The sequence below is a fragment of the Manacus candei genome, unplaced genomic scaffold, assembly GCF_025592945.1.
Source record: "Manacus candei isolate 608988 ecotype Guabito, Panama unplaced genomic scaffold, ASM2559294v1 h1tg000077l, whole genome shotgun sequence".
NCBI lineage: Eukaryota > Metazoa > Chordata > Aves > Passeriformes > Pipridae > Manacus > Manacus candei.
Window position 1 is genome coordinate 4,897,501 of NW_026138125.1, and position 17,500 is coordinate 4,915,000.

At 39.8% G+C, this 17,500-nt stretch overlaps 1 protein-coding gene across 20 annotated transcripts in view; it reads right to left on the minus strand.

Annotated features, from left to right (window-relative positions):
* Window positions 1-17,500, minus strand: part of GTDC1 (glycosyltransferase like domain containing 1) — a 171,411-nt gene that overhangs the window by 16,809 nt on the left and 137,102 nt on the right. For all 20 annotated transcript variants that reach the window (XM_051810349.1, XM_051810367.1, XM_051810364.1 and 17 more), the window contains one exon: window positions 918-1,027. In XM_051810349.1, coding sequence (XP_051666309.1) covers window positions 918-1,027 — 110 coding nt within the window. The remainder of the gene's footprint in view (window positions 1-917; window positions 1,028-17,500) is intronic.

A 17,500-nucleotide genomic window follows, 5' to 3' on the forward strand; every position in this document is an offset into this window, starting at 1 on the left:
TCTTTTTCCAATCCAGCTGTGCCACAGTTGGGGACCCGAAAGTTATTTGGATCAGATCAATTCCTTGGCGTCTTAAAAACGGCAAAATCAAAACTAAACCAATTGAAATATCACCAGTCCAGCAGGCAACAGATATGACAGACCTGACAAATAAACTAATCCCCAGTCTATTTTCACAGACTGATGAGGCGAAGGGATGGAAGCCTACACTTTGGAAAACATGTATGAGCTAAAACATTGGATATTTTGACACTCGCTTGTCATTAATGTACATTTTTTAAAGGTTTAATTTATTACAAATGCACCCAGTACAGGATTTGATTATTCTCTTTATTGCCACAATATCTCAGGCACAAAGCTGTGTGATTCTGAATATAATCTATTTATTTTGCAGACAGGTGAAACTGTTCACAGAGTGGTGGTTCTCAGAAGCCAAGAAACGGAAGGAGTGTGCAAAAGAGTGGTATAAAAATATTAAAGATTAATGACCACTTTCATGCCAGATACAAACCAGAAGCTCTCCACAGCAGCCCTTAACCTCATGTCTGAAAGGGAACTAAGTGTTTTCACCTGCTAAAATCGCAGTCTGTATTTCAGATGAGTGGCCTTGACCTGAAAGATTTTGTTTCCTATCTGAACCATCCAATCACTCACAACTATCTCTCTATGTAAATAAATTTAGAAGTGTTACTGAACCAAAAGTCATAAGTAAAGTTTTGGTCTGACAAGTAAAATAAAAAATGCTTACCATGTTTAATAATTTTAATTTTACAATGTATCAATATTATTTAGTTTTACAAGTAGGAAGATTTTAAACACTTTCTTTCCACTAAGATAAGAAAATACATACATGAAAGCTACTTATGGAAGCACCTATTTTATGTTAACTTTATTGGAAAGAAAAAATGGAAAGGTACCTGGAATTTCACTGAAAGTCTCTCCGAGGACGGACACATGGAAAGGCAGATCTTCCTCTTTCAGCTTCATCAGGACTTTAAAGAAAGTTTCAGGGTCTTTGTCATGTTCCCTTAAAACAAACAGAACTTATCTCAGTATTGTTTACTTGTGGAATTGTTAAGTTTTTTTCATCAGAACAATATTTCTTTTAAATTGTACTTTTGGGGACTAATTTCCCTCTTTTCTTTGCTTACACTGCATAGTTGAACATTTTCCTCAATACAGGATCACAATTTCATCAGATTCTTCTCTCTTCCCTATCTTAAACTGATTCCTTCACTCTTCAAATTACCAAGTGAGAAGGACCGAGTAACATCTCACTCAACTGAAGGCAAAAGCGTTTTAAAAAACTGGGTAGGAAGAAAACTATTTTTTTTGCCTGTCAAAAGTATGTATATGACTTCTACTACAGTTCACCCTTTTTTTCAGGAGAAATAGGTCAATCAAAAACTCTCACTAAATGCACAGGATTTCCCAAACTGGAATTTTGGGAATCCATGCTATACTCATGAAAAGCTTCCAATCCATTCAGTGCTTTAGGTAAAGAAAGGAATAAACTACCACAAGGTATTTTCTACCTTTAGACTTTTAAGAAGTTAAATAGAAGTTAAAACAGCATATAAGAAACCTGTACTTATTTATAATTTCAGTCAAAGATAACATTAAGGGTTTGTATGGATATGACACTCAATGACATGAAACACAATTCAGGTTTACATAAAAACAAATTAACTCCCCAATTTTCTAATCTATCTCCTTTACTAGCACAAAACGAGACGTTCAAAAGGTATTGCAAATGATCTAAATTTCCAAATTTCACAATTTATATTAAAAAAGAAATGAGATAATTTCCTTACTCTAAGGTGAATATTATATCTTGCACTTAATTATTCTGCTTTAAATTATTGTATTTCAGACAGATGTGCACCATATGCTTTTAAAATATTTTGGGTTTATTTATTATTTAGAAAATTCCACCTTTTTCCTTCCTGTATTAAGAGCAAATCTATAGCTCAGCTGTCCTGGTGTCTTTCTTCACAGACTAACTTTGCAGAATGAATCTGTAGGTCTGTGACTCTGCTATACGAAAGATTAATAATTATATCATTCAGGAAATCTGAAGCCGAATGACATCTGCAGCTCTACACGTCTTAATTTCTCATTTAGTCAATATTTTTGGTTTAGGGAATTAAAATAAATTAATCTTATAATTAATGTGACTTCCCTAGGCTGAGAAACCTTCAGGAATTGGGGAGCTTTCAGAATTAGTACCATTTTCTTAAAATAAAGCCAGACAATAATCACTTTAAGAAGTCCTCCATTCCCCAGATTTGTTTTGTTCCCAATAATAAGGAGGAATGCAACTGCATAAGCTCCGTAATTTGTTTCACATCTGTGAACCAGGAGTTTTCACGGCGGTTCCAGTAACCAAAGTGGATATGAGCACTGGCTTGGAAAGTGGGTTTCTCCCAGTTGCAAAGATCCCAGATCTTTGTCTATTAGTTTACTGCATCCTCACTCCTAAAAGAGCCACCTGTTTCTGGTAGGTAACTTCTGTGCAGGAACATGCTGCCAGTATTCAGTTCCCTCCAAATGCCCAGCTCGTGGGACATGGGATCGCAATTCAGGATTTGGATTTGGCTGGAAAGGAACATCCCCCTACTGTAAATGCTTGCAAGGAAAACAGCCTTGATGCTGGGAGTCAGTGAAATTCATCACAAAGTTTCTCCTCAGCCTCAGTTTCCCAAAGACAGGCTTTGTGGGTGCTTTATATGTGACGCTGTGAGCCCACCCCGGATCCGCTCATCCCGATGGACCGACGCATCCCTGAGCCGGCAGACTCCACAGCCACGATGCCGACAGAGATCTTTCCAAGCTCTTCACAGCCCCGCTATCAGCTTCACAGTCACAAAAAGTCCTTCCAGCAAAGGATATGCTTTCCCTCTCGCTTTCCAGAAGAGACCAGGGGTCCCAGAGGCAGCCAAAAGTGGAGGATGCTGTTGGAGCCACATTGTCAAGGAGCTGGCAGGAGAACACGGAGCCTTACAGCTCGGCGAAGCCACATAAGCTGCACATATTTAGGAAAACTGATAGGAATTGGAAGTTGCAGCTTTGTTTAATAGGTGGGGAAGAACAGAAGGAAAATTTGGCACCCAGAAGGAATGCTGAAAGGGGAAACGTTTCCTCTGCACTGGAGCCTCTCTTATGGGTTTTCTGCTGTAGGTGAACCTCCTTCCATACCCTCGTTTAAAATATTTCACTTTTAGGTGATACTCACAGATTTTAATTACATATTTCCTGAATCTTATAGTTTTTCTATTTGGGAGCTCATCTGATTTGATTTATTAGTTCCTGTGACTTCTCTACCCCATAACCCATTTATTTTCAGTAAAGACCTACAGAAAGCTTCTAGTCCTTGCACCTACAGACTGCAGTGTATTATTATTCTTGCAGGTTACTACAGGTATTAGCTGCTCCTGGTAGAAAGCAATAAATAGTACAAGACCACCTCTTTGCTGCATCAAAAAGAAGAGAGCTCTGTTTCTTGGCTGACATGGAGAAAATCATATACAATCCAGTCTGCCTTACTCAGCAACAACTGCTAAACACACCAGATTGCCATAGCAGTGATCGTGGAAAAAGATGAACACAATATGGAATGTCTGTTCTGTAAAGATCTGCTCAAAATGATGTGCACTTTTGGCTGCATCTGTTGCATTTTTGAGCTTTATTAAACAGTATTAATTATATATACTCCATTTCCCGAAGAAGAACTGCAAAACAGTATAAAAGCCTGGTACTAAAATGCAAAGTTGTTTTTTTTTTTAAGATATTTTGTTTAGGGAAAAAAATCAAGCTAATGTGACTCCAGGGTCTGGCTTTGTTGTTCAGTTAAGGTATTTGAAATGCTTTTGTATTTTCACTTGATTTGATATGCATCTGATAAATGAAAAATAAGAATTGGGCATGGGATGAAGATGCTCTAAATTTCATTGTAAAAACATGAAAACACCAGAATGACCAAACTCCAGCTGTAAATGCCCCAAAACAGACACAGACACCATACCTACATTCAGATTTGAGAGCTCTGCCTTGGAAACATTCCATCTCCTTGTTCAGATACTGCACATTACATTTCTTTTACCCAGGATTTTCTATTTTTGAGTCCAACACCCATTTTAAGAGAGATCTGAACTCTCTCTTAAGAACTGGCTGAAGTTTAGTGATCTAGGCAGAGGGACAAGGTCCAGGGTTCAGCTTGATTTAGTGACTTTCCTTTGTAATCTGAAAACTTTGAAGAGTGTCCTTGAATGGGGAATGTGAAGGTGGTGGGAGCAGCAGCACCAGTGCTGAGCCTCCATTATCTCTGCCTTCGATTCTCTGTTCATAATATGGGTGTGACAATATTATTTCTTCACCACAGAAGGATGCTGTCAGGATTAATTGATGACTTGACATCCCTCTTTTCAGCCTCAAATGATTTAAACAAGCAACTTCATAGCACTAGGATGATGCTCCTCTATACAATCAATGGCAACAGGCTCCAAAACACCCTTCTGCTCTTCAGGGATTTTGGGAATTCAGCCTGAGCCCTTGAGTCTTACCCACTGATGTGACTGGAAGGATAGTACATGGAGACCAGCTACACTGGAGTTATTCCCCGGGGATGTAAAATACCCAATGATGGAGAAAAACATTAAAAAAATAAATAAAAAATTAACAGAATTTGGCCCTTTACATTATTCAATGCATATTCATCTCCTGAATTCAGTAAGAGACCCATATGGCTTTCTCTGATTTTAGTTTAATTTTTTAAGTATATGTAAACTTATCCTACATGGTGATAATCATAGTTATTTATGATTTGGAAGAAGGCACATCTAAGCAATGCAATTAGGAAGTAGAAGAGTTGTGGAGAACAGGTAGGACTTGCTCAAAGGGTAAAATAAATGCAGTATATTAAAACAAAAATTAAAACCTGGGGTTAACGTATTTAATCAGTAACAAAAAAGTGCAAAACCAGGGGAGAAAGTGTTAATATTTGAGGAAATACTATGTACTACATAGAGTATGTAATGCTTGTGAAAGCAACAGCCCTGTCGTGACATCTCTTAGAATCACGGAATCATTTAGGTTGGAAAAGACCTTTAAGACCATCGAGTCCAACCATTAAGGTGCTACATATTCTGAAAGGGTTACAAATAAGCTCAGCTAAAAGCAATATTAAAAGGGTTGATCTTAATCTTCTTAGGACATTTAGCATGGGAGATTTTCAGCAGGAGAGAATCCCAAATTGTGAGGGCACGCAGTATTTCACATTGTACAGTGCCCTAAATCCAAGCAATTCACACTGGGTGCATCTCCTTCTGCCTCCCCATTTCACCAAATTACCTGAATGTCAGATGAGCAAAGGTGGGAAATGTCAAAAAAATCTTCAGAAGTTGAAGCAGCATTTGAATTTTTTAGTTTTTTAAAATTTTTTACGACATGCATCAAAGAGCTAAAAGATTGATTTCTACCTGCCTACAATGATTACTAGAAAATAGTTGGTAAAATAGGCTACTGAAGTATCACTCATAATTGAGGAGGCTGGGCAGCAGTTGTGGAGATCAAAGACAAGCCAAGAGACCTCCAGGGAGAAGGGGACAGGGGACATCGACCACTGCATGACTGCAGAGGAGCACAGGAAAGGTGTGAGGGGCAGGCAGGGGGGCTGGGGAAGCCCATGAGCACAGAATCAATAATTAAAAACTAAGGAAATGATGTTTCAAAGACACAGACATTGACAGGAATGATACTGGTCCTTTCAGGAAAGTGAAATAGTGAGGTGTGAGTTTGGTAGCAACAGGGCAGAGGAGGTGGGCAAAGCAATGTAAAGGGGAGGAGAACCACTAGAAAAGAAATGAAATCACAAAAAAAAATAAATAATCCTGGTGAAAACTAAAAAATTATGGCATATCCACACCCAGAGAGAAAAAGGATAAACCCAGGGTAAACAGGAGAGAAAAAGGAAAAGGCACAGGATTGGGAAAATGAAAGAATACAGAAAAAGCAGACTTGGAGATAGGGAGAAGCTGTAGAAAGTACTTGACAGTGCTAGAGAAAAGGTCAGAAAAAAACAGTAAAGATATAAAATAGGAAGCAGAACAGGAGAACCAAGAGGAAGAGAATAAAGAGAGCAAAGGTACGTGGTGGCAGGAACAGGGAATCACAGCACAGAGAGGATGGAGAGCCAAAGCACCGTGGAGCAACAGGCAGAAAATCTGCAAAAACCCTTGTCAGAGTTCAAATATGCGAAAGAAAGAAGGTGAAGAAAAGCAAGCACAGTCTCTGCTAGGAGCTGGAAGGTGCCTTTACCCCAGGAACATTCTTGGTTGGTGTGATAACAGCAGGAACTTGAGGTTCTTTCCTGTTTGGCCTGACCTGGTACGGCCGTGGGAAGGGTGATGAGAAGGCCACAGGCTGATAAGAGGGATCATATGACATCAGTCTCCTGTTCCCTGTATCTTCCAGGGCATTCTCAAGAAGCCAACAGCAGCACATCAATAAATGGTGCAGTCTTTGTATGCACACCCCACAGAACTAAAAACAAGGCTCCACTTCAAGCCAAACCCAACCTAAAGAACAATAGCAGGGATTTTTTCATTGCATGATACTACTTGCTGTATTACACTTTGATATTTCACATTTAATCTTGAGCTCAGAAAAATCTGAATGTAGGTTTACTGTAATCCAACAATGTTAGAAAGTAGAAATGTAGTCGCAAAAAAATAAACCTGGCCTTCAAAACAGAGAATTGCAGATTTCTGGGCTTTTCCTGACACTGATTTCCCATGAGACAGCTCTGCCCAGGTTTCCCCATCTGCAAGATATGGTCTTAGAGGAGCTTTCATATGGTGAGAATCAGAATCAGTAAATACTTTAGGAGAATAATATTCTTCTCAAAGTAAGAGGACTCATGTTACAAGCCTATTCAATATATCAAATGAAATACATTCTAGTAATTATTTTCACTGAATACTTTCCTAAATCAAATGACTTTAATATAAATTTTCTATGTTAAGATTGGGGGGGGGGGGAAGTGACAGAAAAAAATTAAAATTTTAATACCAAATTTGTGGTAACAATGCTCATGATAACTGCAAAAGAGAAAATATTACTGCCAGGAAAGAGCTATTAGAAAAGAAAGAGGGGAAAAAGAAATAACTGTGAAATGCAAACATGGAAGAAAAAGTTAATTGCTTTTCATTTATTCAATTTATCACAGTATTTTCCCCTCTTTTTACATTTCCAAGATGAGGCAGAGGTAGACTGTAAATATGTAGTTAAGTCCAGTGAGTTTTATTTTTCAGCTGATCTGCTTTATAAAATGTCTTTGCTGTAATTGTGCCTCTAAACATTGTCTGGCATCATCAGCATCAAAAGTTACCACAATATCTAATACCCCCTCAGTTCACAGAAAATGGAGTCAAGTAGAAGAAAATGCTTTTGTGTGAAAAAAAAGGACCCTACAGAATAAATTTCAGCTGGCAACTGGAGGTCCTACAAGCAAAAAAGGTCCTAATCCTTGCCTGTGCTTGCAGAACACCTCTGCAAGCCAGGAATTAAAAAATGGCACTGGGGAGGCAAAAAGCAGCCAAACAGTACTGGCAAAGACAGTGTTTTATTTTCTATTAGAGTCCATGACGTATTTACAGTGAGAAGTGTGTATTTTACCCTCTGATTTGTTCAAATCACAGACCTGAGAAAAATGGGTGGCCTTTTGCTTTACGCTGGAAAAGCATTTTCTCCTATCTCGTGTTATCTACAAGAGATTCATAAAAATGGAAAAAAAAAAAAGAACCTTGGGAGTTTATTGTTTAGATTCTTCTTCTCCCCTCACAACTCATGAAGGAAAAACTCAAAATAAAATATTGCACGTTCTCTAACCAAAGAAACCTCTGGATCAGCATCAGTCATGGAGCCTCCTGCTTATTTCCTAAAGGGAGATTAACCTTCGAAGACAAAGACTGGTGTTTGGTCTCAGTTATGCTGGTGTAAAAATCAATGATGCCTTTCATTTCTTTTACTCCAACTCGGACAGCCTGGCTGCTCCAAAGTGGAGGGTTCAGACAAAAAAAACATTTTATTTGAATCTGCAACAAAACCCAGTAACTGCTAAGGACTAACTCCAAACAGTTTATTAAAAAAAAAATTAAAGTAACCACCTTTAGTGTTCCAAAGGTAACACAGGAAAAGATTTCTTTTGTTGGGATGAGATAAAATACCTGAGTGACTCTGACAGCCCTGATAAGCACATACAACATACCCAACTGTAATTGAACCATAAAATACTATAAAAAAGTTATGTAATGGTAACAATAAATGGTTATGAATAGGATAATAAGTAGATAACCATGTACTCAAGTGGTTCCTTTAAAGAATAGAAGAAGTTGTATATAAATATAAATTTATATATAAATTACTACATAAAAACTATATTACTACAGATTTGCCTGGAAATGGTGATCCCACCTTACAAGTGGCTCCTCTCTGATTTCCATGGTGGATTCACATTACCAAGTTACAACTGTTTAATACTCCATCACTTGCCTGGGTCAAACACTAAGTCTTGGTCTTTACTGATTAATACCCCAAGAGTAATTAGCTCAGGTACCTGAGATAACTCATCCTTATAACAGCTCCCAGTCAGGAATTTTTCTGGCACCAAGACCAAGGCTTGAAACTCATTATTCAACAAGATAAAAGTAACCCCAAATCTCACTGCTTTCAGAACGAGGAATCAACTCATTGAATTGAGTCAGGTTTTGCAAAAACAGCTGAGAAAAAGTAGTGATTAGAGGACAAAGGGAGGGGGGGAAAAGGGTGAAAACAGGCAGAAAAGGAGAACAGGGAAGAGAAGGGAAAGAGACAAGAGTCAAACAGTGTTGCAAGAAGAGGAAACTAATTAAAAAGAGCTTTAAAGGAAGAAACATAACCCTCCTATTACTGGTGAGAATAAGGAGAAGTATTAGATCACTTGCTTCTGAAATATTTGATTTTTGTCTCCTGAAGGCTATTCCCATACTTTGATCCAGGGTGCTGTGAATTACAATGGGGGTTGGTGGCACCATCTGCTAAGTTTGCCTGGGACTTTGTATTACAAAACCTCTTCTGTCCTTGCCTATGATGTTTCCCAAAACTAAGGCTTATCTTGGACTATAATCTTCTAGAAAAGTTCTGCCCAAAGTTTTCCAGAACGTCCAAGAACAAGATGAAAAAAACCAAAACACAACACTACCTAGTAAAACTGCAAAGCATATCTTGGATGTATTAGATTTTAAATAAGTCTCTGTTTTATGTATTTGAACATCTTTTTGTTTTCAAGTAAGAACTGAATATTTGGATGTATTTGGTTTTCAGTCCAAGATATGCTTTTTGTTGCATGTGTTGGAAATCTTCCTAAAAGCGTAGCCAGGCCTTTGGAAAATGTCTTTTTGTGCCTGGTCACTGAACAATGCCCATGTCTTGGGCACACCTTAGGCTAAAGCTGAGCAGGACAGTCCTACTGCTGCAGGTCAGGCTGCCAAAACCCAGGCAGGATCTAATATCTGAACTATGAACACAGATCCTGTCTTCACTTTCAGTGACTCATCTGCTGCACTCAGAATAAAATGACTGGACTTTGCAGATTAAAGAACTGGTTCATATGCACTGAAAGTAAGGAAATAAACAAGGAATATACAAGCAATAAGCTTTTCTAGCTGGATTAAAACTCTTAGATTTGAATCAGAAAAAAAGCAAAGGGATCTGATCAATATGACCAGCTCTGAAAGAATAGCATGGCAAAGAAATAGGGAACTGAGCGAAGAAGTAAAGGAGATGGGGAAAAGATACAACACAAAGCCAGTTCATATTGGGGAAAATGGGAAACCAGTGTAAGAGACCAAGAGGACAACATGGGTTGGACAAGGGGCCTTAGGAGAAAAGAGGGACCAGGGTGTTGTTGAAAGTCCCTTGCAGAGACAGGGAGTGAAAAGATGGAGACAGAGAAAGACTGAGGAACTAGAGAAGAATGAGATGCAAATTTGCTGCACATGACTGTGTATGAGGACATGCCCAGGGAACTGAGCCTGGCAAAGACAGAAGGAAGAGGTTTGAAAGGCCAAAACCAGATTAGGTGAATGGAGTAGAAAAGGATTGCTTTGATAGCCACAGGTGGAAGAGCCTTGAGAGAACTTCTTAATCCCACCAGTTCACGTGTGTTTCTGCTCTAAGACTTGGGTTTCACAGCTGTACAAGAAAGAGAAAAGACACCATAAAATGAGTTTCCCGCCATGGGAAAATGGAGAGCCAAGCTTACCAGAGCTGTTAAGGCAAACTGATGCATCTGTTCCAAACTTAAATGATCTTCAAATGTCCAGGGGATGCAGTTGTAGCCTTACATTAACTCAAAATCAGTTTCTCAATCATGGTTCAAGCATTTATTGTAACAGGCTCCAGAGGATGGCACTGAAGTTGGTACTCTGTGAGCAGCTGGATAGCAGAGAGGGATTCACAGTATCATAGAATCATGGAATGGCTTGGGTGGGAAAGGATCTTAAAGCTCATCTCATTCCAACTCTCATGCCATGGGCAGGGTCACCCCCTACTAGGGGAGGTTACTCCAAACCCAACCCAACCTGGCCCTGAAGGAAGGTTTTTGTGTGTGATATTTCAGGCAGAATCTCGATATTATTTAACTTTTTTATTATATGTAAAACCATCCCATGGAGTCAAAAACCTCTCACAGGGCTTGAATTTCACTTTTGTAACAGGTAACAGTGCTCTTACAACCTGATACAATTGCTCATTAAGTGCAGCCCAGGTAAGACGCTGCTTCAACCTTGTCTTGACAGGAATGGAGAAAGGTTTTACACCAAATTGGTCTAAACACAATAAGAAGCAGAATTGGGCCACAGAGCTCAAATATAGAAAAGAAAGTGGAGTGCTTAGTACAAGTGAAAGAACCAAGTGTATTTGGGGAAACAGTGAGTAAAAAAATAAGTTTCATTTTAATGCGATTCTTTTTCAGCCTATTAAGTTCTCCAGTATCAGAATGAAGTCTGCTAAAAGTTAGTAAATAAAGGCTTTCAGGAGAGCTTTATTAAATCACTCATGACTTATCAAGTTAAAACTCCCACTCAGATATCTTAATAAAACTTTCAGAGAATATATTTAATTTTCCTGGAAATCAGAAGCCAAATACTAACTACAGGAGTTACTGTCGGCTAAGCCAGCAATCAGCTTCCTGTAAATAGAATATTTGCCAACAACTTGAATTAGTTCTCTAAAGTTTCAGTTTCTGAAGGTCAAATAACTATGTAACTGCTTAATAAAGAAGCAAAGAAGTACCTCTAAATATCTCCAAGCTCTGATGGGCTTATATTCTGCTCCTTAGGTGAGGTATTAGCAAAGCTTATTTATTTTCATTTCCAAGGCTTTTATTTGCTCATTCCCTTGTGGTAAAGCTGATTTCCATGATGATTCCCTTCTTAATTTTAATACCCTTTTTACTCATCATATAGACATAAGAATTTTCCATAAAATAATGAAACCCTTCCAAAGGAAATGAAGACAACTAGGAGAGGAAAGTAAACTACAGCTTACTTCTTTTTTTTTTCCCTTTCCCAATTAATTGATCCACTGTCATATGCATATATGAAAGATTTTTTTTTAATGAAAGGAAAATAAGGTTAATTAACATAAAACCCCTCACTCCTTGAGATGTTAAATTTTGTATTTTATCCATGCTGCCTTAAGTGCCTTGATATCCCAGTAATGACCTAGTTCTCCTAATGAGTAACATTAACCCCTGGCTGTAGCTGTCCAGGACTTAATTGTCAACTGGAGCTGAAATAGGAGAGTTTGCCGATCAGCAGGTATGTGGTATATTAACTCATGTCATTTCAGACCCTAATAAATAAATCTGTTGCTAAGGCAACAGGAACATCAGCTGTATCACTTTTTTCTTCCCCCCCCCCCCCCCCTTTTAAAGGAAACTGCCTTTCACACTGAGCTTTTAAAAAAAGGAAATTAGCTACATGTAACCGTAATTAGAAGAAACATCGTCTCTCATCTCAGGAACACATCTACATTAATGAAAAAAGGCATTCAAAAAGAGGACTGCTTTCTGCTGTGACCAGGGTAACTGAAATTATTTCCCTCGACTGAGGGAACGCGACTTGAAGGAAACATCTGAGTGGGAAGAGATCACAAAATATTTCAGCTCTTTGTGTTTCTGAGATAGTTCCTCTCTCCTTTCGCACGCTGCCGATGCCAGCGGAGCAAACTCCTTCGACGATTAATCAGGAGCCCAGGCAATTGAAACCAGAGGAGAGAAAACACCACTCAAACCCAAACACCTTCACTGCCCTCTGTGGATCTTTTGATACGACTGGCAAACATGCAATTTATTGGAAAGCTAAAAGATCGGAGAATCACAGACTAATTCAGGTCAGAAAAGCCCTCAACCATCATCAAGCCCAACCATTACCCCAGCACTGCTGAGGCCACCACTAACCCATGCCCCCAAAGGGCCACATCTATACATCTTTTAAATTCCTCCAGGGATGGTGACTCCACCATTGCCCCTGGTAGCCTGTGACAGAGCTTGACAAGCCTTTCCATGAAGAGATTTTCCCTAATATGCAACCTAAATCTCCTCTGGCACAACTTGAGGCCATTTCCTCTTGTGGTAACTCACTTCCTGCCTCAGTTTCTCTACTTCTAAGTTAACATCCCAACTACTCACGTTGAAATACTAACAGATTCAAGTTTTTATAGAAAGGCAAAGTGTACACAAGTGCAGGTAGTCCAAATATTTTTGTGTTCCATAAGGTTTGTGAGGGAAGATCTTGGTACTCTCTGGCTCGAGTCTCTCAGCCCCTCGCAGGTGAATGTCACAGCCTTCACTTAATTCCTGCCATTCTATCACAGGATGAAGTGTTTGCCTTAAAATTTGCAAAACTGATAGGTTTTAATTTAGTTTGTAGCTACAGGATGGTTCTTATGAATCTCTAGTTACCCATATCTCAATCAGAGAGCAGGTAGGAAGGAAACAGAAGAGAGGCTCACAAGGCCAATTGTGTTCCAACTCTTGGAACAGTTATTTTAGGCTCTGCCTATAATATAAACACAACAAAATACTCAAATTTATATCTGGCTTTACAGCTGAAGAATGCAAAAGCAATACAAATCATCTTTGCTTGCCATTATCATAATTTGAGATGTTTTCTCCTCTGGACTATCAACTGCCTATAGCCCTTCGAGGAAATGTGCTGTAAGAAAGAATTGATGCTGAGGTGTTCACTACAGCAGAACTTTCACACCTTCATTACATGCTGAACGTTTCCACAAGCTCTTAAAAACAGTGATCAAGGAACAGCACATCTTCCACTGGAAAGGTTCAATGTCCCTAATCCCTCTGCTGCAGGAAGATATTTCAAGGTTAGACTTCACTGAATGAACAACCAAAGAACGGACACTTCCAAATTTGCCTTCCAGCTAAAGCTGAACTTCTCAGATTATTGCATTAACTTTCTTATTTGTTATTTGGTTGAGTCACCGTCCCTGGAGGGATTTAAAAGCCGTGTGGATGTGGTACTTGGGGACATGAGTTAGTGGTGAACTTGGCAGTGCTGGGTTAGCGGTTGGATTCGATGATCCTCAAGAGGTCTTTTCCAACCTAAATGATTCTGTGACTCTAAAAAACTAGCATCTGCCCTCAGACTTAACCCCAGCTTCAATGAAGGTGAAGTTAGACTGTTTTCAAGCGTTCAAGAAGGATGGTTGTCAGCTTCTACACAAATGTATCCACATACACGTTCATGAAACAGGTTCATTCACTGCATGTCATCTGTATCTCAGCCCCAGCGACCACTGTTTTCTTTGGGAGTATTTTCTTAGGCACTGCTAAAAAGTTCTTGTTTTGAAATTACATCCTTTCAGCTTTTTATCCTACCTAGTACCTTCTAGTTAAAGCTGTATAAACCCTTGCATTTTATGACTATTTTTTCAGTCTGTCTAATCTATTCACCACATCTACTTGTTCTCTGCAGGCTGTTCACAAAGTAGAGGATGCCTGTTGAGCCTAATGGCACTTCTGGGTACTCAAAAGTGATTTCTAGGTGGACCACCTATTCTTTCCTCTTCTGTTGTCCTGCCACACCTGCAACTTGATGGGATAAGCTTTGGTCCAAAATATTTGACAGCATGAGGAAAATATGAGTCACTGTATATTCTCAAGTGTCTCTATATGCAATGGTTGTGAATTCAAACAGTAACTACACAAATTCTGTATTGTGCTGCCAAGATAAAGAGGAACAAGTTACTATTTAATACTTGTGTTTTATATATATGTATTTATAAAATATCATATATTATATATTATATAATGTTATATATTATGTATAATTTAAAAATATATTTTATATATACAAAATAAAGACAAAATACTATTAAAAATCCCTTTCCAAGGACTCTCTTCAGAGTGAAGAGGACCAGGTCCTCAAGTGGGCAGCCACATGGTGACGACAACATCACCTTTCCTCCATGCACTCATTTCTTTGTGATATCCTACATTAAAACAAGACAACTGGGTACAGCACTATCTCTGCACACACCGCTTTCCCTTACACCAGACATCTTCAGATAATTGTTGCCATCTAGATCTGCATTTTTTTTTTTTTTCTTCTGAATTTACTCATCGTGACTTCCACCGCCGTTCCTCCTGCTCCCATATCTCCTGCCCCCTGTCCTTCCCCAAGCTCTTGTCACACACTGGTAGGTATGACAAGAGATAACAGCCTTATCAGATCTTCCACGTGAATTGACAGCAGCTATTTGTTTGCATGTGTGTGTAAATTCTTGCAGATTCCCCGTGCGATTTTTTTTTTATCACACCCGTGCAATTAGGGGAAGAAGAATTGATTTCTGACAACTTTCTCTTATCAAGCGTTTAACTGCTGAGATGATACAGAGCACACAGGGAAAAAGAAAAAACATAAGGTTTGGGTGAATGACTTGAGTTCAAAGCAGCACTGCAGGTCTTCTCCATGAAAGAGCAAAGTAAAGAGCCACCAATCTTATAATAAAATTACACACACGCCACCTGGATGACATGTCTGTGGCCAGGGGTGCAACAGGTTTGCAGCTTCACACATCCACTGTCATGCTCATATGCAAAGACAGCTGAGGAACATGCTGGTGTACCTCAATTACAGCAAAAAATAGGTTTGGCAAAGGTCTGTGGCCTCACTGGGGACAGTGAGAGGGAATAATGGATGTATAAATGCTGGTGGGCTAGTTTTTGAGGTGAAGAGGAGGATCATGCCACACTGGTCACGGTCCTCCTCATAATATACTCATCCTTCAAGTATCATAGAATCATGGAATGGTTTGGGTTGAAAGGGACCTTGAAGACCATCTTGTTCCACACCCTGCAATGGGCATGGACACTTTCCATTAGCCCAGATTGCTCCAAGCCCTGTCCAACCTGGCCTTGAACAGCTGCTCTGGGCAACCTATGCCAGGGCCTCACCACCCTCACAGCCAAGAATTTCTTCCTAATATCCAACCTACTCCTCGCCTCTGTCACTGTGAAGCCATTCCTCCTTGTCCTATGCCCTTGTCCAGAGTCCCTCTCCAGTTCTCTTGTAGCCCCTTTAGGTACTTGGAAGAGGCTCTAAGGTCTTCACGAAGCTTTCTCTTCTCCAGGCTGAACAATCCCAATTCTCTCAGCCCTTCCTCACAGGAGACAGGTTCAATCCCTCTAATCATCTTTGTGGCCTTCTCTGGACTCAGTCCAACATGTCCAATATGGTTGTACATGATGATTTATGGTTGGACTCAACGATCTTAAAGGTCTTTTCCAACCTAAAGGATTCTATGATTCTAAATAGGCATTTTATCACCTTACAGTGGAAACCTGTGGGACACTGCAAAGTTCTGATCAAATGTGGGAAGTTTGTCCATTGATCACCAGAATTTTGCTCTCTGTTTCCAGCAAACCCCATTTGCACAAAGGGAAGAGCAATTCCTTGGCTCAGTCCTTGCAAGAACGCAGATCAGAAACCCATCACCATCTTTTATCCATATCCTTGGCCATAAGTCATTTCTGTTAGCACTGCCTTGCTGTAGATGTTTATAAGAAAACATTTAAGACTTGGTGAGAAAGGAGAAAACAAATTACTCCGTGGAGAACCTCGTCACTCTGCTAAAATACTGTCAGTTATTTATCAGCTGTCAGCAGAACTTGCACACTAAAATCCTTGTCAGCCTCAGAGTCAGGGGGATGGAGAGAAGGGGCAGGGATTGCATTGGAGGGCCTCTTCTCATGCGAAGATATTTTAACACCTCACTAAAGCAAGAATGTGTCTGCTAGAGAATGGCACTTCTGATTTTGATGCTGTTCCAAGGGGGCAGGGCCTACGTTGGGTTGACTTAGGAGAGGTGCTGGGGCTAATGCTGTAATTTAGGGTGCCAGCGGTCCCTGCGACGCACCAACACGGTGAGGTCAGCACCACTTCGTTTAGAGAGGTTTTCTGCAACAACAGCACAACTTCACAGAGATTCTGTTTTATGGTTTAGCCAAAGGGGGTTTTTGTTAGGTGAAGGGGAACACGAGAACATTAAAAAAAGAAATAAAAAGAAAATTCTGCCTTTTCTACTTTTTTTTTTCTTCTTCTCTCCCCTCAGAATGAAAACCACATGTAAATCATCAGGGTAGACAATGGTTGTTAAGTATTATTGTATAGGACAATATCTGTGAGCGCTTCGTGCTGGAAGACAAGCAGGATCCCACTGCCAATGTTTTACACACAAAAACCCCCTTTGCACATTACAGCACTTGGCTAAAATTAGTCTGCTTTTCTGAGAGCCTCGTGCTAGGCCCAAGAAGGGGATGCCTTTAACTGCTGATGCCTGAATAAGGCACGCGACGCCTTCGCCTCTAATAAGGCAACGAGTGCTTATTTTTGGCTACGCTGCCCCAGCCAAGGGGTTGCTTCCAGCCCCTTGTTTTCACCTGTGTCCAGGCTACAGGCCGAGGATGCTCGGCTGTTCAGTGAATGCTAACCCAGCGTCCTTATTTTCTAATTCACATTCATCAATTAAAAATAAACCGCCTATTTTGATGGGTGAATTTACATAAACCAGTTGCTAAAGCATCCTAACACTAAAGGGTAGGAGTTCAGCCCAGAAGATTTGCATGCAGCATCTTCAGACGGAGGCAGGCGCTTTCGATTTCCATCGAGAGCCTTGCTGCGCTGGAACTCTAATGGGCTTAGAACAGTAAATTTTGAAGAAACTGATTGCTGCCCCCGTAGCTAGTAAATGCCTGCCTGGACCCAGTGGCATTTGAAAAAAGTGTTTTATCATAAAATTATCCCAGCAGAGTCCATTCTGCAAGATAACATCATCATCATCATCATCATCAGTACTCCATGCAGGACCCAACAGCTCTGGCACAATATTGCCAGTCATTTATCTGTTGTCAGCACAGGTTACACACTGTAATCCTTGA